Raw genomic sequence first — 22,258 nt, 5'->3', positions numbered from 1 at the left:
GGGAAAGATCACGAAGATGCCTACAAACATTTGGACGAAGTAAATGATGTTGCTGACTATTTCAACATTCCAAATGTAACCCGCGAAACTCAACTACTTCGGATGCTTCCGGTAACCTTCAAGGGTGTTGCTAAAGACTGGCTCAAATCACTTCCTCCCGGGTCAGTCACTACTTGGGCCAAAATGAAGGAAGAATTTATAGATCACTTTTGCCCACCATCAAAAATAGCCAAACTCAAGAAGGCCATTGCAAACTTTGAACAACAAGCTGGAGAATCTCTATATGAAGCATGGGAGAGGTACAAAAGTTTGCTACGAAATTGCCCACACCATGATCTAAATAGCCAACAAGAAGTGTCCATCTTTTATGATGGAGTCAATGTTACAACCCGGCAGCTGCTAGACTCACAAGGGCCACTTACGAAGAAGCCACCCCCGGTAATCAAAGAATTAATTGAAGAATTCTCTAAACACTCTAGAGAATACCACAACCCAAGGAATGATGTCACGAGGGGAACCGCATATGCTGCTACTGAAGATTTATCCGCGGTCATGGCCATGTTAAAAACCATGGATAGAAGAATGGATAAAATGGACCAAACTATCCATGCCATACGGGTGGGTTGTGAAAACTGCAATGGACCTCACCTCACTAGGGATTGTGATTTAGATGAGCACGGCAACAAAAAGGCACAAGTATGTTATTCGAGCGGTGACCGGTATGAAGAAGACTGGCGAAAACAAAAGAAGGAGTGGCTGCCTTATGAAGAGTACAAGAAGGCCAAGGAGGAGAAGTATAGGCAAAAAGGGAGAGGATTCTACCAAAAAGAGGAGCCGGTGCAAGAGAAGAAGCCAAGCTTGGAAGAGATGCTAACTAAATTTGTGGCTGCTTCCGAGAAAAGACACAGTGACCACGATGCTGCTATCCAAGAAACAAGAACAATGCTCAGGAATCAGCAAGCATCCATCCATAATATAGAAACTCAGCTTGGGCAACTCGCTCAACAATTAAACCAAAGGTCACCGGGTGAACTTCCTAGCAAAACCGAGAACAACCCACGAGGCGCGCAAGTGAACATTATTACCACAAGAAGTGGGAAGGTTATTACTCCCCTGGCTCCCATTCGTACTGAAGAGAATAAGGACTCACAGAAGGAAGAAACGGAAGCACAAGCTGAGAACCAACATTCACACTCTGAGAGATCTACTCGCCGAGTAGGACCGATGTACTCGGCGAGTACATCTGAAAAACCGCATGATCAGCCACCCGTCAAACCTTACCAACCTCCAATGCCGTATCCAGCCCGAGCCAAGAAGGAGAAGCAGGAAGAGGAGTATCAGAAATTCCTTGATCATATTAAAACTCTTCAAATAAACATTCCTTTCATCGAAGCCGTCGTGCAAATGCCCAAGTACGCAAAGTTCCTTAAGGAACTCCTCACTAATAGAAGAAAGATGGAAGAGGTGCAGAAAGTAGTATTGAATGAGAATTGCTCCGCAGCCATGCTAAACAAACTACCAAAGAAGAAGGGTGATCCGGGGAGCTTAACTTTACCTTGCCAATTTGGCAACTTGGCAGCAATTCATGCTTTAGCGGATTCGGGAGCGAGTGTAAACCTTATGCCATACTCATTCTTCAAAAAGCTGGACCTCCCGGAGCCAAAGCCAATTCGGATGGCAATTCATTTAGCAAATAAGACGGTTACTTTCCCAAGAGGCATATGTGAAGATCTATTAGTGAAAGTAGACAAGTTTGTCTTCCCGGCTGACTTCATCATTCTTGACATGGAGGCGGATCCGCAAGTACCAATCATCCTTGGAAGACCCTTCCTCAACACCGCTAGCGCCATCGTAGACATGAGAGACTCAAAACTCACATTGCGAGTTGGGGATGACTCAGTAACATTCGGGGTAGACCAAGCCATGAAGTACTCAAGGAGTAGTGACGACACGGCGTTCTCAATCGACATGCTTGACGAGTTATTGAAAGGAGACATACCTGAAGATTCCAGCAAGGTTGCAGCTTTTGAAGAAGTATTTGATCCAGAGAAAGATTTACTAGAGATTGAAAGACTGTTGGAGGAAGCAGAATATGAAGAACTCAAAAACCAAGCTGAAAGCCCTACTCGCCGAGTAGACCCGAACTACTCGCCGAGTACACCTGAAGAAAAGTCAGCAGTCGCAAATGCCGCCATGAACTCGCCGAGTACCATACCTGCACTCGGCGAGTACTCCACTATAAACACTAAATTGGAGCTCAAAACACTGCCTAACCATCTGGAATACGCCTTTCTGGAAGAAGGAAATCAGAAGCCAGTAATTATAGCCTCAGATCTCTCCAAAACAGAAAAGGAAGAGCTTGTACGGGTACTGAAGAAAAGAAAGAAAGCCATTGCGTGGAGCATCTCCGACATAAAGGGAATAAGTCCATCCTACTGCTCTCACAAAATAAACTTAGAAGAAGGAGCCAGACCGGTGGTGCAACATCAAAGAAGATTAAACCCGAACATGCAAGAAGTCGTCAAGAAGGAGGTGGTAAAGCTTTTGGATGCAGGAATCATCTACTCCATCTCCGATAGCCCATGGGTGAGTCCGGTCCAGGTGGTGCCCAAGAAAGGAGGAATGACGGTCATTACCAATGAGAAGAATGAGTTAATTCCAACGCGAACGGTAACCGGTTGGCGAGTGTGTATCGATTATCGCAAGCTAAACGATGCCACTCGCAAAGACCATTTTCCCCTTCCTTTCATAGACCAAATGTTAGAGAGACTTTCGGGCCATAGCTATTATTGCTTCTTAGACGGGTTTTCCGGGTATTTCCAAATACCCATAGACCCAATGGACCAAGAAAAGACCACCTTTACATGCCCCAGTGGGACCTTTGCCTATAGACGCATGCCATTTGGCTTATGCAATGCACCTGCGACATTTCAAAGGTGCATGACCGCCATATTCCATGATATGGTGGAGAAATTCATGGAAGTCTTTATGGATGATTTCTCTGTATTTGGATCTTCTTTTAATGACTGCCTTACAAATCTTGACTCGATGCTTGCTAGATGTGAGAAAACCGACTTGGTCCTAAATTGGGAAAAGTGTCATTTCATGGTCAAGGAGGGTATAGTATTGGGACATAAAGTCTCTAAAAAGGGGATTGAGGTGGATCGGGCAAAGATAGACACCATCGCTAAATTACCCCCGCCAACTAATGTGAAGGGCATTAGAAGCTTTTTGGGACACGCAGGCTTTTACCGGCGTTTTATTAAAGATTTTTCTAAAATTACGAAACCTCTAACACAATTATTGTTAAAAGATGCACCCTTTAATTTCACTAAAGAGTGTTTAGAGGCATTTGACTTTTTAAAAGAAAAATTAACTAATGCCCCAATCATTATAGCACCAAATTGGAACTTACCCTTCGAGATCATGTGTGATGCGAGTGACTATGCACTAGGAGCCGTCCTTGGACAAAGGGTTGACAAGCATTTTCAACCCATTTATTATGCAAGCAAGACCTTGAATCCTGCCCAAGAGAATTATACCACTACTGAAAAAGAACTGTTAGCCGTAGTTTATGCTTTCGATAAATTTCGCCCTTATTTGGTTTTATCTAAAACCACTGTTTTTACTGACCACTCGGCTATCAAGTATTTGTTTTCCAAACAGGATGCCAAACCAAGACTAATACGATGGGTGCTGCTTCTTCAAGAATTCGATATAGAGATACGAGATAAGAAGGGAATGGAGAACGTAGCTGCCGATCATTTATCTAGACTCGAGAATCCGGCATTGCAAGAAGATAAAGATGGAGATGACTTCCCGGATGAATACATTATGGTGTCCGTGGGAGAGGAACCATGGTTCGCGGATATAGCTAACTACTTAGCCACAAATTACGTCCCGAAGGAGTATAGTAGTCAGCAAAAGAAGAAATTCTTTTCGGAAATCAAATATTACTTTTGGGACGATCCATACATCTTTCGAAGTTGCGCGGACGGGATTATAAGAAGATGTGTGTTCGGAAAGGAGAGTCAAAAAATACTAGAGCAATGCCATAGCGGACCCACGGGAGGACATCATGGCGCACACTATACCGCGAAGAAGATCTTTGACATTGGGTTTTATTGGCCAACAATCTTCAAAGATGCAGCCCAATATGTCAAAGAATGTGATGCTTGCCAAAGGGTGGGAAACATTTCCTCCCGTAATGAAATGCCACAACATAGCATTCAAGTGTGCGAGGTATTCGACGTTTGGGGCATAGACTTCATGGGGCCATTCCCCACATCCAAAGGAAACAAGTACATTCTCGTGGCGGTGGATTATGTGTCAAAATGGGCGGAGGCGCAGGCGTTACCTACAAATGACGGACGGGTAGTGGTACGGTTCTTGAAAAGACTATTCTCCCGGTTTGGTGTTCCAAAGGCCCTAATTAGTGACCGTGGCACACACTTTGCCAATGATCAATTGGACAAGGTGCTCAAGAAATATGGGGTGACCCATAAGTTCTCCACATCATACCACCCGCAAACGAGTGGGCAAACGGAAGTTACCAATCGAGCTTTGAAGCGCATCTTGGAGAAGTCGGTGGGAAGCAATCGCAAGGAATGGTCGGATAAATTGGATGACGCGCTATGGGCGTTTCGTACCGCTTTCAAAACACCTATTGGTACTACACCATATAGGTTAGTTTATGGAAAGCAATGCCATTTACCGGTTGAAATCGAGCACAAGGCATATTGGGCGCTAAAAAGATGCAACTTTGACATGGAAGAATTGAAGACCAACCGTTTAATGCAAATGAATGCCCTTGAAGAACTCCGGAATGAGGCCTATTCTAGTTCATGGCTCTATAAAGAAAAGACCAAGAGATGGCATGACCAAAGAATCAAAAGCAAAGACATCCATGAAGGCCAAAAAGTATTACTCTTCAATTCCCGTCTAAAACTTTTCTCGGGCAAACTCAAATCAAGGTGGGATGGTCCATTTGTGGTTAAGACGGTGTTTCCTCATGGGGCTATTGAATTGATCTCAAGAGATGGCACGCCATTTAAAGTCAATGGCCATCGAGTGAAGAAATATGAAGAAGGAGTCCCCCGCAATGAAGGAATGGAGGAGCTCCTGCTGTGCGGAATTGCAAAAACATAGAAGGGGCGGAGTCCAGCTAATGACTCCATCAAAAGAAGCGCTTCTCGGGAGGCAACCCGAGTTTCACGTTTGCATTTTCTTTCCCTTTTTCTTTATTTTTCGTATTATTTTTTCATTTCTCTTCATTCATTCTACTTCTCTAAGTGCTTGAGGACAAGCTCTACTAAAAGTGTGGGGTGGAAAGGCTAAAAAAAAAGAAAATCACATAGTGAAATTGGCAAAAACTTAAAATTTTTCAATCTGAGACATATACTCGGCGAGTATATCGATTATAATCGGCGAGTAGATGCTCGTATACAGCTAAAACTTCACAACACGCGTCCGTACTCGGCGAGTATATCCATTATACTCGGCGAGTGTACGGTTTAAACTCAGTAAAATAAATTCTGTAAAAAAACTGCTTTTGTTCAACACTTCACCCCCATACTCGCCGAGCAGTTTCTCTCAAGCCATCTCTCAAGAGTTCTTCAAGATCTAGTCAATTTCCTTTCTTTTTCTCTTAATTCAACCACCAAGGTAACATTTTTACTCTTTAATTTCATGAAAGGTCCAGTCTTTGTCACCTATTTCCCCACATTTGGTATATTTTCGGATTTGGGAAGTTTTTCACAATTTCTAGGGCTTTGATTTACTCATGAATTAGGGGATATTTGGTGTAATTTCTTCAACATATGTGGTTAGAAACACAATTACGACAAACCCCTATGGATAAATTGGACTAATTCGCAGATTACACAGCTTCGATTTCGAATCTGTCCGAGTGTTCATACTACTCGGCGAGTATGTTCGCGTACTCGGCGAGTAGGTCTTGCAGAGATGAAAAATTTTCTGTGTTATTAATGGGGTGTTGTTTGTTGTTATGTTTTTGTTATGTTTTTACAGGGAGCATGGCAAGGAGAGGACAATCATCAAGAGGAGGAGGCCATGGTGATATGCCATGGTTATCTTTTCAACAAATTACCTCTAAATCCTCCAAAACTCGAGCCCTAAACAAGCTGGAAGCGCTGCGACAGAAAGAAATTCACTTGCCCACTGCAGTGGATTGGGGATGGATGGGTAATGTCGGCTTGGAAGAGGAACTTACTCGATATTTGGTAAAAGATTGTAACTTGGGTTATGCCAACATCACTTGTGATGGTTGGCTGCAATTATTTAAAATACAAGAGCCAGTTTATGCGGAGTTGTGCTGGGAATTCTTTGCTACTATTTCATTCCGAGGTGGGAGTGAATATTACAATCCCAACACGATCTCATTTTCTTTGGGAGGGGAGATGCGACAATGCAGCATGGTTGAGCTCTCTTGGCGGTTGGGCATCTACGATCAAGACATGACGATGACGGAATACTTTGAAGCCTTCTTGGAAAATACCTACAAAGAACTTCCCGAGGGGGTGGTGGCATCAACATGGTGGAATACAATTGCTAACCGAGTCTATATACCTTCAACTGCTCAGGAAGGTCATATTCGTTCGCCAATCCATAGACTTATTCACCGGTTCGTCGCGAGTACAATCAACATGCGAAAGGATGGGGATAAGGTCCCCACCCTTGATCTGTTTTATATGTGGAGTATCATCACCCCCGATGTTTTCTGCGATCTCCCATATTGCATTGCTAAATTTCTTGCGGAGGGAGCAGTTAAGGAAAAAATCAACTCGAAGATCAATGGGGGTATGTTCATCACGAGGCTCGCGCGATCATTTGGGATTTTGGAATTACCGCAAGCCCGAATGCTAACGGTTATCCACCCTCCTCCATTCAACACTGCACTCTATAGGAGGGCTCGGATAGTGGAGAAATTTGGTGATTCTTTTACTATTCCAAATGAAGATGAACCGGCGGTCCCGGAAGAGCCCGGAAGGCGGGTTAGGCCAAGGAACGAGCGGGTACGTGAAGACCCACCGGTGATTCCGGTGGAGGATAACGAAGGGTGGAATCAAATGGAGTATCGACGATACTTGGATGATATAGGGCGAGGGGTTAATTACACCAATCAATCTTTCGACTATCTTTTCCAACAAATGCACATTGCCCCGCGGCCGGGACCCGGTTATCCGTACATAATGAATTGGGACGAACGGATGCAACGAAGGAGTGGAGAAGGTGGAAGTGGAGCTGGAGGAGCCGGGATGGACGATGAGGAATGAAGATTTTATTTTTATTTGTTTTGTTTATGATGTTTGTTTTAAGGACAATTGTGGACATGTAACCTTGGTTAAGTGGTTTGAATTTTAGTATTACTTTTAGTTTTCTTTTCAGGTGTTGAAGCTAGGATGCATGCTATTTAGGAATGGTCAAGCAAGGAATGAGGGTCTTTAGGAGTGCTTATAGAGTTCTGTTCCTAGGATCGAGTCCGTACTAATCGAGAATTTATTAGAGTGCTGCTGTTTAGAGAGTTCTTGGAGAGTGCATTTATATTTGCATAACAATGCTAGAGTAAAGAAAGCCAGCAATCAGACAATTTCTGGAATTATATGCTCTACTCGCCGAGTGCACTAATACTACTCGGCGAGTACATCTGCTTCTGTGCGATCTGCTTGTCCGATACATCCTACTCGCCGAGTTTGCTCGCATACTCGCCGAGTAGCCTGCTGCAGGAGGAATTTTTCTTTGTTCTGGTTATTGTTCATGTGCCATTCATACATTCTTTGTGCACTACTGCTGCGACTTGTGCAACAACCAATTTTCCTTGGAGTTTTCGAGCTATCAACCACACGAGACTTATGACACCCATGCCATGGATGAGCTGTTCCTATGGTTAAAGTCACTAGAAGATGGAGTTGAAGACGAGAGTGTCAACCTAGCGACTGCTACCCCAGGGGAGTTTGTTCCAACTTTCTCTCTATTTGCATTTTTAGTTGTTATAATATGCAATGAGGGCATTGCAAATAAATAAGTGTGGGGTAGGGGGTTAGTCACATCTTAGAACACTTAGAATCTTAATTTAGGCTAATGTTTAACTTGTTGAATATTTAAAATGCTTAGGTCTTAAATTAGAAAATTTTGGTAAAAATTAGGATTCCATATTAAAGTTGTGTTAATAATTGCATGAGAACCCAAATGTTTAGTTGAGCCTATATACGTTCTAGTGCATTTGTGGCCTCCTTATTCTAGTGAAATCATGAGACAAAAACATGACCTTGCTTAGTTTGAAGGATGCAATATGTTTAGCAGCCTAAACCTGAAATGTATCCAGGAAAATTTTTATCATTAGCCAATAAAGGTTGAGATTGAGCGCCCCTGCTTAAGCATGTAGGGATTTGAGTGAAAAAAAAAAAAAATGAATGAGGAATACATGTCAAAAAAAAAAAAAAAAAAAAAAAAAAAAGAGAGAGAATTACAAGGAAAAGTTTGAAGAATTTTTGGAGCATCAAAGTCAAATGTCAAATATGAAGATCAAAATTCCAAAAATCCAAAAAAAGTTGAAGATGCCAAAAGTCAATACAAGTTGGTGAATTCAAAGAGATCAAAGATCAAATTATCAAGAAAGTGAAGAATTCCAAAGAGCTCCAATGTGGTATCATTAATTGTAATTATCTAGATTATGTATGCTTGGGTTGCTCAATTAAAAATACCTTGAGGTTAAAGAGGTTTTCTGAGGATGGATTCGGAGGGTTGCATAAAATGAGCATAGTTCGGGGTGAGTGGGCGAATGTTTATGAGGATTGTGAGTATTTGGAGTATGGGGGGTTTTTAGGAATTAGACACAAATGCATGCGTTGCGGTCTTGGCATAATGGCTGGGAGGGATTGGAGTTATTAATGTAATTTTAATGTGTTTAAAACATAATTTTGCTTGGGGGCAAGCAAAAGTCAAGTGTGGGGTATTTTGATATGTGCATAATTAGTTAATTATTTAACATATATTCTTAGTTATTTTTGGTTAATTATGAGAATAATCTGGACAAAAGGTACTTAAAGTGCTTTGAATTGTGTTTTCAGCCAAAAGGTATGCTTGGATGAAAAAAGGAGAAAAGGAAAGCAAGAGAAGATTAAAGGGTGCCAAGAATGACCTACTCGGCGAGTAGTTCGGTATTACTCGGCGAGTACACGCGATTGTTCCAGAAGATAGATACGATTCCTGATCCAAGACGGATAACTATACACCTACTCGGCGAGTTTATTCTGCTACTCGCCGAGTACCCTCTGTTTTGAGATATCTTTATAAGACGAATCCTGATCACTTGGGATAGAAGCCCTGGCGATTTTTGAAGGATTAACTGCGACTAAAAGGTTCAGAAGGCGCTAAGGAACCCTAAGCTTCAAGAGTTGGAAGAATTCAAGCAATTAGGTTAATTCTACCACTTAGACTTAGGAATTAAACATGTTTGCTTTCTTAAACTTTGTTTCTTTGTTTGTTTCTACTGCAACTATGAGCTAAACTCGTTTCTGTTTCTGTTTGGGGAATACCAAAGAACTCCCATGGTTTAATTATTGATTCTTGTTTAATTGTCTATTGGTGATTTGTTAAATTAAGTTTGTTAAAGAACCTTATGTGTTAATCACTACTATCTTCTGTTAATTGGAAGGCAATTAGGTTGCATGAACATCACTTAATTGTTAACCTCATATGTCTATGTGAATGCTAAAACGTATGCTTGGAAGTAATGATTATGAAACTAAGATTAATAAGAAAATAGGAAGATTAATGTGTGAGCTTGTTGAGAAACCACCAACAAGAGGTTAATTGAATTAATAACTTAATTGACCATTACAAATCTTATTTAACCCAAATAATTAATCTAGGGAATTAATTAGTTTAAACACTTGATCAACGCTTAAATTAGTTAATTGTCTAAGGGTTAGGAGTAATGAACATGAACCTAACTATTATCATTGGTAACCAATAGCAATTAATCTATCTTAACTTAAATAACCATAGGAGTGAATTGGTTGAACCTAAATAGAAACATCTTTATCAAATTTGGTGAATAGTTGTTGCTTTAGTTAATTAGTTAAATTCAATTTGTTAAGTTTCTAGTCTTGCAAAACTAGAGAAAAACCATTTACTTTTATTATTTGTTTTAGTTAAAATTAGCTATTAGTTTAATTTCCGTTCCCTGAGTTCGATACCTTACTTATCAATCTATACCACTTAAAGACAGGTTCACTGCCTTTGTGTGCTCAAATTATTAATAAAAAGTAGGGATAAAACTAGTTGAATTTACACACATCATCAGACTAAACCCTAGTGGTATTGATACTAGATTTTATCGAAGGAAATTGTTTTGAGAGTATCGAAGCGTTGTCCGAGTGCTGAGTCACCACCTTCCCAGGTGAGTGCATAGTCCCTTTCATGAACATGATTTTAATACAAGTATTGATTGAAGTATTAATTATATGTTTATATGCAAGTTAATTGATGTTGCCTAAAATACATGTTAAAGAACACACCTGATTATATATGATGATTTAGGATGAAGAGTAAACCTAAATTAATTATGAGGAATATTGGGTAGTATTTTCTTACGAGTACGAGTGGCTTATACCCTGAGAATAGAACTTTAGTATATGTCATTGATCCGAGAGCATAGATTAGACATATTCATTGTCCCTAGTCCGTCCGAGAGTATGGATTAGGCATAATCATTCATCATTAATCCGAGAGTATGGATTAGTCATCTGTCCCTAGTCCGAGAGTATGGATTAGGTAAAGTCGTTCATTTCTGATCCGGGAGTATGGATTAGGTAAAACGGCTAACCTTAGGTCCAAGAATATGGATAGTCTCGTTGTGAGGATCGACGGGGTGGGATAAGAGTTGTTTATATATATATATATATATATATATATATATATATATATATATATATATATATATATATATATGTGGTGAAATGGTATATTTTGTGAGTTTTAAACTATATATATGGTATAACATTGTGGGATTGAAATCCCTATGTACTCACCAGGTTTCCCATCCTGACCCACTCAGTTTATTTATGTCACAAGTGTTGTCATGAAGTCACATTACACTGATAGATTAAAGAGATTTAGATCACTAGTAAGTTCTGTTTATGCTTATGTTTCTGTATTAACGATGACATCCTAAACGTTTTAAAATAAATAAAATACGATTCTTCGAAAATGTTTTGATAACGTATTTATCATGTTTTTCTGGGAACAAATTCCGCAACATTTTTATGAAAAGAAGTACTCTGATTTTTATAAAGTATAAACAAAATCGGTCTTTTTCTGGCCGTGAAAATGGGGATGTCACAAAAGGCCATCACAAAACACGTGTATCAAGCAAGAAGAAGCAAGCTCCCACGCAAACCCCAATCACCGAGATCACCAAGACAGAAGCCACAACAAGCACAACCGACACTCACGACACCCACTATGCAGATTTCGCCCTTTCAGGAAGGACGAGCCTCGGAGCCACCAAGTTGAGGTGCATGTAGTTGAGAAAAAAATTCCAAAGGTGGACAAAGAAAAAGGGAAATATTGTGAGTACCACAAGATAAAAACCTATGAAACCGGTGAGTGCACGATTCTGAGGAAGGAAATGGATGAAAAACACCTAACGGGTGACCTTATAGCTATCGCAAAGGACTTGAGGTCCAAGTTCGACAATAACCAGAGGAATACCTGAGATTGAAAAGATGGAGGCAAACACCAAATTAAAGGAGATTCTTACCATCACGAGACAATATTAAGGTACTACCTACAAACATCCTCAATTATTACCATCACAAATGTCAAGTTGGAACCCCAGGGACCCACTTGTGGTAACAACCTACGTGCATCAAAAGAAAATTCGTCGAGTGATAATCGATAACGACAGTAGCACTGATATTCTTTATGAACACTGTTTCTGCCAACTCCCAGCCCTCTGGCAAGAAGGTCTCAAACCCTCAACCAGGGGTCCACTCGTCAGGATCACATGAAATTAGTTATGGCCGCTAGGCACCATAAACCTCCCACTTACCTTAGTCAGCCATGATGGAAAAGAAACAACCACAAGGTTAATAGAGTTCTCGGTAGTACGACACCCAGTCGAAGATGACATGCTCCTTTGATGGCCAATGCTCTTCCAACTCCAGGCCATACCATCGACAATACACGGAACGATGAAGTTTAGCACAAACATAGGGTCATCCACAATCGTCGCCTTCAACCCATGCACATAGTGCCACCAAGGCATCGCTATATTGGAAACAATGCACGTGCCAAAGAAACGAAGAACGCGCCACCATACGAAGAAGCATCCGCTCACGATGATCATCATACAACACCAAGACGAAAAGCGAAAGAACTCCTTGAATAAAGAAATCTGAGAAGGGGGGGGGGGGGTGGGTAGAACGACGCAGTAACAACAACACAATTGTGTCGGAGGATGCAAAGGCAATTGGCATGAACACTTATCGAGGCTTGACTTCTTTAAACTCACTTACACACCACCCGACCATAAGAAACCATGATGGATGACAGCATGAATGTATCATCCATCCCATCCTGAGTGAGGATGCGCCGCTTTGCAACACCAAACAGGCCCCTAAACTTTTGTGAAAACACAGAACAAGGTCCAAGAACCACACCTAAAGGGTAACACAATAAATGAAGAAAAGATTGAGACGAATCCGTGTAAGAAATAGGAAAATAGGGTAAGACGCCTTCCAACCCCCAACGATCCTCCTATCACCCACGAAACTAAAAGCCAAGAGGTCCGAAGACACCGAGACAGAGGGAAAAGAGTGACACACACACACACAAGGATCCCAAGGTAAAGCGAACACCCCAAGAGGAAACCACGAACGTCGACACAACATCATTTGACAAAGAGGCCAACCCAAAAAGAATCGTTGAGGCCACGAAAACCTTTGACGGGTTCACTTCGTGCTCAGATCACCATCTACATGAGTCGCTCCCAGTCAATTCCCCAAACAACGGTGCACGAGGAGGCCTGAGAGTTGTGTTAAGGAGAACACAATTAGGAAAAGAAAAACACTCGCCCCCATAGAAGAACCAGTCCGACAGAACAGAGGCGTGAGGGGACCTGAGAATTGCCTTCAGAAGGACATCTCAGCCAAGAATGCTAAGCCCTAACATGCCCAGAAACACGGTTAAACCTAGAGGAAATACACCCGAGGAATATCCAGGGTGCCAGGACACAGACGCCATAGGACTAACTCTTGTCGGAGAAGTGCCTTACAACCTGACAAGAGACACGACAACAATGTCACCACTTGGGGTTGCAAGCAGGTCGCTGAGAACATCCAACTCTTGAAATAACACCAACAAGATGAAGCAACATTCAGACACAAACAAGCTCAACAAGACAAACACTGCCAAGAGATGTACAAGAAGGACTGAAGATGTATACCAAGGGGGACTTCACGCCACAAGAGCCTAAGGACAAACTCCCATTACCTGGGGCGCACACAATATACACCACCACCCCTAGAGCAAGGGGAGAATCCCATACTAAGCACATCCGGGCCAAGGGTAATGTGATCAAACTCCAAACAAATAATCACATCCTAGAGGGCCAACCCAAAAGCTAGGCTTGGGTTAAGTTATAATGTAAGCATCTCCCTTTCTTTACTCGCCAAACAATGTAGCTGTTTCCAAAAACTATCAACGAAATGAAGAAAGTTGATTATAAAAAAAACTATCATAATGTTTTTTACTATTTAAGCTTGATACCATTCACATAAGAGGTTGTACACATTTACCAATTGATAGCAAAGACTGATCATCCACGATTTGAGCGAAACCGTTGTGAGAATGCAAACATATGCTTCAAAGGATCATAACATTTTCCTAAACATGTCAACTAAGCCTAAAAGGCCACAAACCTCACTCATGACATGAATAAAGGGTTCAAAGGCTCATAACCTTTCCCTTAAAACAAAAAATACCTAAGTCCTAACAGCCTCAAGGTGATGAACTCGGTTTGATTTAGATGATTAAGGCCGGGGTGCAACTCCCAAGGCCTAGGACTTAGAGTAAAGTCCTAAAATGGTGATCATTAAACCTTAGTTAAAAAGGACACCCTAGAGAGCAAACTAGACAAAAAGCCCCAGTCTAGAAATAGTGATATATGACCCAAAGAAAGGGCAAATTCCGAGCTCCTAGCACGAGCTCCCGGGATAAATCCAAAGGACCCTAAGTAAACATAAGTCCTAGAGTCGTAAGTTGGGTAAGTCCAGTAACACGGCTAGATCGCCAAACAACACAAACCATCGGGACAACAACCAAAGGCATAACAAATGGCCCAATTGCATGCATATCATCCAAACAAGAGAGAAAGAACAAATAACGCAAAAAAAGGGTATATCGTCTGTCGGATTAGGAGTGTTCGTTTGGATGGATTGGTTCGATCCGATCCAATTAAGTAAATCTAAATTGATTTCGGTTTTCAAAATATGGATCCGAATAATCCAAACTAAATTCAAATCCGATCCGATCCGATCTAGTTACAATTCGGTTGGATTGGTTTTTATTATTCGGTTTTCAAAAACTAAAACATTTTAAAATGACATAATTATAATATTATCCAATTTTTATAGATGAAGCAAAAAAATATTTAGTTGTGATTTAAAATTTATAAACTACTAAGAATGTATATTATAGTTTAATATTTAATAGATAAAGAACTTTTAAGAGAAAATGCATATTAATGTTTTTTATTCGATGAAACTTTTTGAGCTTATTTGAAAAAATATATTATAAAACTAATAAATAGTTATAGTTATATTAAAAATAAATAACTAATAAATTGTTAATCGGTTTTTTTGGATTATTCGGTTCATATTTTATAAACCAAAACCAATCCGAAATCCAAAATAGTAATTTGGTTTTGTCGAAGACCAATCCAAAAATCCAAATATCCGAACCAAATAGTCCAATCCAATTTGTCCAATTGGACAATTCAATTTTATCCAAATAATGAACAGTCCTATGCCGGATAGACCCCGGACTTGAGAAAAAGGCTACACAAGGCCCCAAACAAATTTAGGGGGTGTTTGGCTAAGCTTATTAAGGGCTTATTTTTCGAGGTTATTTCCTATAAGCTAATTTTTTCAGACTTATTTAATTTCCAACTTAAGATCTTATTATGGCTTACACTAAGAAAATAAACTGAGCTCATGAATAATAAGCTCATAAAAAATAAGCCCTTAATAAGCTTTGCCAAACACCCACTTAGAATTCATAGGTACAAACAATTCCAAAGCAGTACAAACATCATTCCAAATGCTGAGAAGCAAGGAAAAGAGCATGAATTACATACCAAGAGGAGTGGTGGAAGGCCCAACCCCGGAAGTACCACCCTCAGGATGTCTTCTTCAACGTCAGGATCGCTACACAGCTGGTGAAGACCCTTTATGTCGAGATTGCCAAGGCGGAGGTAGGAGGTAAAGTCTGTCTCAAGAAAAGACTTCACCTCAGTGTGCACCGTCTGACTGTGTTCTAGAAGGGCACTCGATTCACCAGGTATGAACTTTCTAGTGGCAATCTGCTCCTTAATCATCTGTTTGCCATCCTCCACCCTAAGACACGATCAACGCTGACCGGTGGAGGAAGTACCTCCATTAAAGGCACTTCCCGATGCTGACAGTTGCCTTGGAACCGACCCTTCAAGACCATCTCGAAAGGGATAACCCTCTAGTGACCTGCAATCGAAACACAAAATAACATAATTAGGGAAATTGGCAATATCATCGGCCTAAATACATAAAGAAATACACACTAAAGAAACCAAAAGCAAAAAAAAGGGGGGGGGGAGGAGAGCCACTCACTGTCCTTCTTAACTAAGAACCGAGGCATCGCTCCACGCGCCCTCCAGGCGACGCTTATACTGATGACATCTAGCATATAGTCTTCCCAGTCCTCCCCAGTAAAAGAAATGGTCTTCAACGTGTTGGCCACAATTTCTCTGGCTCCCCGTAGGACATATATCCGATCAGTAAAGTTGATCTTACGGGGATAGCCATAGCCGACCAAATAACGGTTCACCCATAACCATTTATCTTGCCAATTATTTTTGGGGGTCTTCTGATTTACGATGAATATGTGGATGCCCCACTGTTGAGAGAATGTGTGCACGCCAGACTAGGTCGATGAGTTGAAGAAATACTTAAAAGCCTAGAATTGGGGAAGCACACCTAAAGCTCGACACACAATCTCAAAGCCGACTATCTTGTTGACAACGTTGGGAGTCAGATCGTTGATGGAGAAGTCGTAATGGCGCATAATGTCATCGAAGAAATCGGTCGTTGGCAGCTGGAGCCCCGCTTCAAAGATTGGTACGGGGACTCCGTACTTTCCTTCCGGCGGACAAGTTATAATAGCCCCTTTTAGAGGGTACTCCATCTCATGCTCCGAAAGGAGACCAAATCGCTCCTGCAGACTTGCAAACTAGCTTGGAGAGGACACAATCCAAGTATCCGGAGCTGCCATTATCCGTCACAAAGAAAGGAAAAGAAAGAAGCAAATAAGAAAGAGAATCGTTCAAAGAATAGAAGAGCGAAGAAAAGAAACTATCTCTGATGAAGGAAGCTTTAAATGAAAGGCAGGAAATTCGAAAGGTTACAGTGATGAAACCATTTGCGCAGTCAACTCTGTTACATCAGTAGACGTCAAAACCATCTCGTCCGGACGCGTACCTTGGTCTAAGTTAGAACAACTCAACTACCCAAGGCTAACGCTGACGTTTACTAGCCTAGGGGACTTGTTATTGAATCCCTTTAGGAATACGTCAAAGATAACGGGACAGTTATACAAAGGACGCCCTAGCTAATGGTCGCTACTTAGCTTAAGAGCTAGGCCGGGACCTCACCCTTGCAACCTCATACTTCTGCCCTGGCGTTCTAGCGCCAAGGTCCAACTCAGAACAATTGGCTTCAGTCCATAACAAGCCAAAACAACACCAACCACTCCCTAGAGTAACAAGTGGAACGCTCAGAGCGCTGCTCTTAGGTGGTTCTACACCAATAACAGGTAACCGTTAGTGGTGCACAACCCGCCAATGGGGCGCCTCTACGTCCTGGCAGTCTAGACAAGACAAAAAGTATTGTCGGTGACATGCTCCGACGACGACAAGTATAAAGGAAGCCCTTCTTCTCTATAAGGAGGGATCCCCCCTATATATATATATATATATATATATATATATATATATATATATATATATATATATATCAAACTGAACCCTAATTCTCTCATACAACTACTGACTAGATCGTTGGAGTCTCGTTCCGGGACCCCCTCCCGGACGACGACTAACCTCGTCTCTTTGTTTGCTGTGATTCTCAAGCTTAACTCATGCGAAACCACCACATACGGTGTTAAGCTCGAAGACACATCACAACAGTTATCATACTGCCTTCAGAGATCCTTTAGGAAAGATCTCTCGAGATCATCATATTATGATTAGAAAGTGAGGATAACGAGAATGAGGTAATTGAGTTATTTGAATGCAGAAGAATATATAATTAAAGATTACAATATTGTGGGTTGAAAACCCTACGTATCTTACTAGGTTTCCCAACCTAACTCACTTAGTTTCTTTGTATCACAGGAAGCAATACAAAGTTACATACACGACAGATTCAAGGAGATATAGATTGTTAGATTATTGAGACATTGTAAGTCTCCGTTTATACTTATGTTTCTGTATTGACAATGACATTCCAAATTTTTTAAATAAAACACATTTCTTCGATAATGTTTTATTATTATTATTATTATTATTATTATTATTATTATTATTATTATGTTTTTGTGGGTTGTGGAGCTCCTCATTAAAGTTCAACAAGTTATATATAATAATGTGATGACCATAAGATTTATGAATGTTGTTATTAAAATAATTAGTTTTTCCATCTAAAAAGAGATTCCGATGCAGTTTGTTACTTGTTTACCGGTTATTACTATGAATTTTTTGATGATTAACATTTAAATGAAAAAACTTAAGTACCTAACCAAGTAAAACTATTGAGCATTCCTTATAATTTACAAGTAGATGAATCTTAAATTTACAATCAATTCTAATAGTTTCAAGAATAAATCTAAATCGCAACAAAGGGGAGCGACTCGTGATCAAATGGATACACCCCCAACTCCTCAATAGTGGAGCAATGCCTAAAGAAGTGTGTTTGATGAAACTCCACAATAACATGATAATATCTCAGAGTCAAAGTGTTGACCAACTCAAACTTTGACTGAAACTCGCATTTTATATATATATATATATATATATATATATATATATATATATATACTTTTTGAAGCTATTAGATTTGTTTTTAGTATAATTTTATGAAATTTAAATTATTATATTATATTTTCATTAATCTTCATGGAGTTCTAGTTTGAATATAAATGCAAAATAAGTTTGAAAACATATGGTTAACATATAGTCAAGGGTTGTTTGATATATTTTTTATTGAGTTTGATAAAAGGTTGAGTATCCTATTCAAATTTTAAGTTTTTGATTTGTTTAGGTTTCAAGATTATATCTAATTCAGTCAAACCAACTCAATCATAATATGCCTCTACTTTATCATATTCAAAATTATATCTTTTGATAAAACTTGAGTTAATCATATATATAACTTAATCATTAAAGCTCCCTTAATAAAATATAAAGTTGGAGATAATAAAATATAACGGAAGCGAAGCATCAAAACATATGTTATGCGTTGGTTCAACTTGTCCCTATCATGAAATTCAACTCGCAGTTTAAATCCCCAATCCCTGATTTTTCGTTCTTCATAAATCCCTCTTTCCTTCCACTCAATAATCGCATCGCATGTTGGTCTCATTTCTTTCCTAAATACAGGCGACACCATTTAGGAATAGCCACCACCCTCGGCCGCCGGAGACCACTTTGACCTCATCAACTCCGCCATACCGCCGGTCATCACAAGGATCGTTGACTTCTCCTGAGACGGCAACTTCAAGAAGAGGCGCGGTTTTCATTTTTTCTTCTCTCCGGTGCATCAAAGGGGTGGCGGGCATCAATCCTTTACCTTTCTTACGGTTTAGTGATTTAGTGAGATATGATTAGGAAGCACCAAACATTTGAAGAGATCAGGGACGACGATGAAGACACGAAATAATTCATTCTCTATACCTATTGCCTAATGCATCACTCCTCATCAGCCATTATCGCTTCGTAAACTTCTGCAAAAACTGCATCTTGTCTCTTATCTCTCGATTATCTGTGTGTTAATCTTGATCTTCTGCAAAATTCAATCAGGTAAACAGCCAATCACTTCACCTTCTTAAATCTTGGTTTCTTTCATTAATGATCCCGTGTATTTGTTATCATATTCGGTTGATTTTAGGTTGAGGTTACTCTAATTTCGTGGATATCTGAGCAATAACATCTTATTTTTAGATTCGCAAAGTTAGATTGTTTGTTTGGATTGTTGAGTACCTGAGTAGATGTCTTTCTCCTTCTTTTAGACCTTTCGTCTGTAAATTATGTGATCTTATTTGTAAATGGTATACTTTTGAGCTTGGGAGTTCGTTATAGCACTAAATAAGATTTGTTTGCATAGCTCAATAATGCTCTTTTATATGTAAATGCATAGTTAAAATGTTATAATTACCTTATTTGAAATTGAAACAAAACAATTGGTTATCAATTTTAAGGTTAACATTTCTAGACATTTTTTACTAGAAAAAGATAGTGTGTTGTAGACTGGTAGTTGTTGTTGGTTTTGTTTATTTTTAGCCTTTCTTCTCTTAAATTTGAAGGTTTTTAAAGTTTTTGTCTTTTGGGCCAAGAAGTATCAGCATTTATATTCTCAACATTTTGTTCTTTTATGATATTTTATATTCATACAGATCAACTCTTACAATGAAAAATGTTGGTGATGATGAGGCTGATGTGGAGAATGGAAAATTTGATAAAGAAAAAGAAAGAAGCCAAAAGAGTAGTAGAATAAAAGTCAACAATCAAGCCTTATTATCTGGATTTGCATATTGTCTTTCATCATGTAGCATGATACTTGTTAACAAATACGTCCTCTCCAGCTATGATTTCAATGCTGGAATATCCTTAATGCTCTACCAGGTTCAATATTATTACAATTTATTTACATCATTAGTCCTTCATCTTCTCTTATTTCTCTAATAAGTCCTTTTTGTTTTCATGTTCAGAACTTTGTATCTGTACTTATAGTCTCTAGTTTGAGCATACTTGGTGTAATATCAACAGAACCACTTACATGGAGATTGATAAAAATCTGGTTGCCTGTGAATTTTATATTCGTTGGGATGTTAGTCACAAGCATGTTTAGGTATCAAATTATATCATTTTTTTTATTTTATTATCTTGATAATAATAATAATAATTCAAATGAATTATAATATTGTTTGCAGTTTAAGGTACATTAATGTTGCCATGGTTACTGTGTTGAAGAATTTCACCAATGTGATAACTGCAGTTGGTGAAATGTATTTGTTTAATAAGCACCATGACAATAGAGTCTGGGCTGCACTTTTCTTGATGGTATGTTTATTCCTCTAATTATTTTTATAATATTAAATTTTTAATCAAAATGATATATATATTTTTTTGTGTGTGTGTGTAGATAATATCAGCAATATCTGGAGGGATAACGGATCTGGCTTTTAATGCTGTTGGGTACACATGGCAGATTATTAATTGTTTTCTGACAGCATCATATTCTGTAAGTGCACGCCAGATACAGATGCAGTACAACCTGTTGTGTCATGTCATGTGTAACAGGAAGATGATTTTTTTTTATTTTTGTGTAGTTAACACTTCGGAGAGTGATGGATACAGCTAAGCAAGTGACAAAATCTGGACAGTTGAATGAGTTTTCAATGGTGTTACTCAACAACACACTGTCGTTGCCTTTAGGGCTTGTGCTTATTTTTGTATTCAATGAGGTGGATTATCTTTATACCACGTAAGTTTATTTTTATTACACCATGTATATTTTTAATCTTTTTTTTTTTTTTTTGGATTCGTAAATATTTTTTGGTAATTTGCAGACCCCTTTTGAGGATGCCGACATTTTGGGTGGTGATGACGTTTAGTGGATTTCTTGGGTTAGCTATTAGCTTCACTTCCATGTGGTTTCTTCACCAAACGGGGGCCACTACATACAGGTAATTGCAGTTTTTGTCCTATTGACATCAGTCCCAGTGCCTGTTGTGCCAGATGCAGTACAAACCTGTTGGGCATTACATGGTTTTAAGATGAAAAAATTATTTTAATTTTTTTTTTTGTTATTTGCAGTCTCGTAGGGTCACTAAATAAGATTCCGCTCTCGGTTGCTGGCATAGTTTTATTTCATGTCCCTACTAGCGTTGAGAATTCTGCCAGCATTTTATTCGGTTAGCCATTTTTTCCTTTTAAAATAAAATTCATATTATAACCAAATTTTTACATCAACTGTGGTGTTGGTGAATGGTAATATAGTATAACTAACACCAAATATGGTTGGTGGTGTTCTATTCATCAACACGAAATGTGGTGTTAAAGTTTCAGTAGTGAAAATTGGTTTTTTCAACTTTCAACTTTTTCATGTTTTGTTTATTATTTGTATGATAATAATCTATATTTAAAATTGTTACTTGTGATATTATATTATTAAATTCAATTTTTGTTTTGGTTTTAGGTTTGGTTGCAGGAGTGTTGTTTGCGAGAGCAAAGATTAAGGATAGAACTCAATCTTGAAAAACAAAGGGTTTAAAGTATACATTGGTTTGGAGAAATGGAAACAAATAGGGCTATTTAATTGTTTTAAGTGTGTGTCATTATTGTTTTTATTTAAGGGGGGATATGTTGTTGTAGGCATTTTTGTACTCTAAAACAATACTCAATACTGATGATGTTTGTGAAAAAACAAAAAGTTGCGACATTTTTTTTTTTTTGTACAAATCTAGGGTGCTAAATATACGAAGCAAAATTGAATACTTATTTTAGCGTCTTCTATTATTAAAAGTACATAGTTGATCAACATTAAAGTAAATTCAACATCTTATGGCACATGAATTTCAAATTACATTCAACATCTTATGTGTAATCCTGAATGTCATGTGAATTTCAACATATGTCGTGAAATGGCAATTCCCATGAATTCCATGCTATTAAATGTGGATTTTCAAGTAATGCCGTGTGAAT

General features: G+C 39.1%; 1 protein-coding gene and 1 non-coding gene across 2 annotated transcripts; one reads left to right on the top strand and one right to left on the bottom strand.

The window, feature by feature from the left end:
* Positions 1-231: 231 nt before the first annotated feature.
* On the bottom strand, positions 232-338 carry LOC111878705 (small nucleolar RNA R71). Its single transcript, XR_002845856.2, has one exon. It is a non-coding gene; the product is annotated as a small nucleolar RNA R71 (small nucleolar RNA).
* An 18,476-nt stretch (positions 339-18,814) lies between these two features.
* On the top strand, positions 18,815-21,995 carry LOC111878634 (GDP-mannose transporter GONST1). The gene is made up of 9 exons (XM_023875144.3): positions 18,815-19,354; positions 19,948-20,176; positions 20,263-20,402; positions 20,485-20,614; positions 20,697-20,795; positions 20,884-21,038; positions 21,124-21,240; positions 21,371-21,468; positions 21,753-21,995. Exons 2-9 carry the CDS (start codon positions 19,961-19,963, stop codon positions 21,809-21,811), a joined length of 1,014 nt encoding a protein of 337 aa, XP_023730912.1. The 5' UTR covers positions 18,815-19,354; positions 19,948-19,960; the 3' UTR covers positions 21,812-21,995.
* The last annotated feature ends 263 nt before the right edge of the window (positions 21,996-22,258 follow it).

The sequence above is a fragment of the Lactuca sativa genome, chromosome 9 (assembly GCF_002870075.4).
Source record: "Lactuca sativa cultivar Salinas chromosome 9, Lsat_Salinas_v11, whole genome shotgun sequence".
NCBI classification, from domain to species: domain Eukaryota; kingdom Viridiplantae; phylum Streptophyta; class Magnoliopsida; order Asterales; family Asteraceae; genus Lactuca; species Lactuca sativa.
Note: the sequence above shows the minus strand (reverse complement) of the source record. Positions and strands in the feature narration are given on the sequence as shown.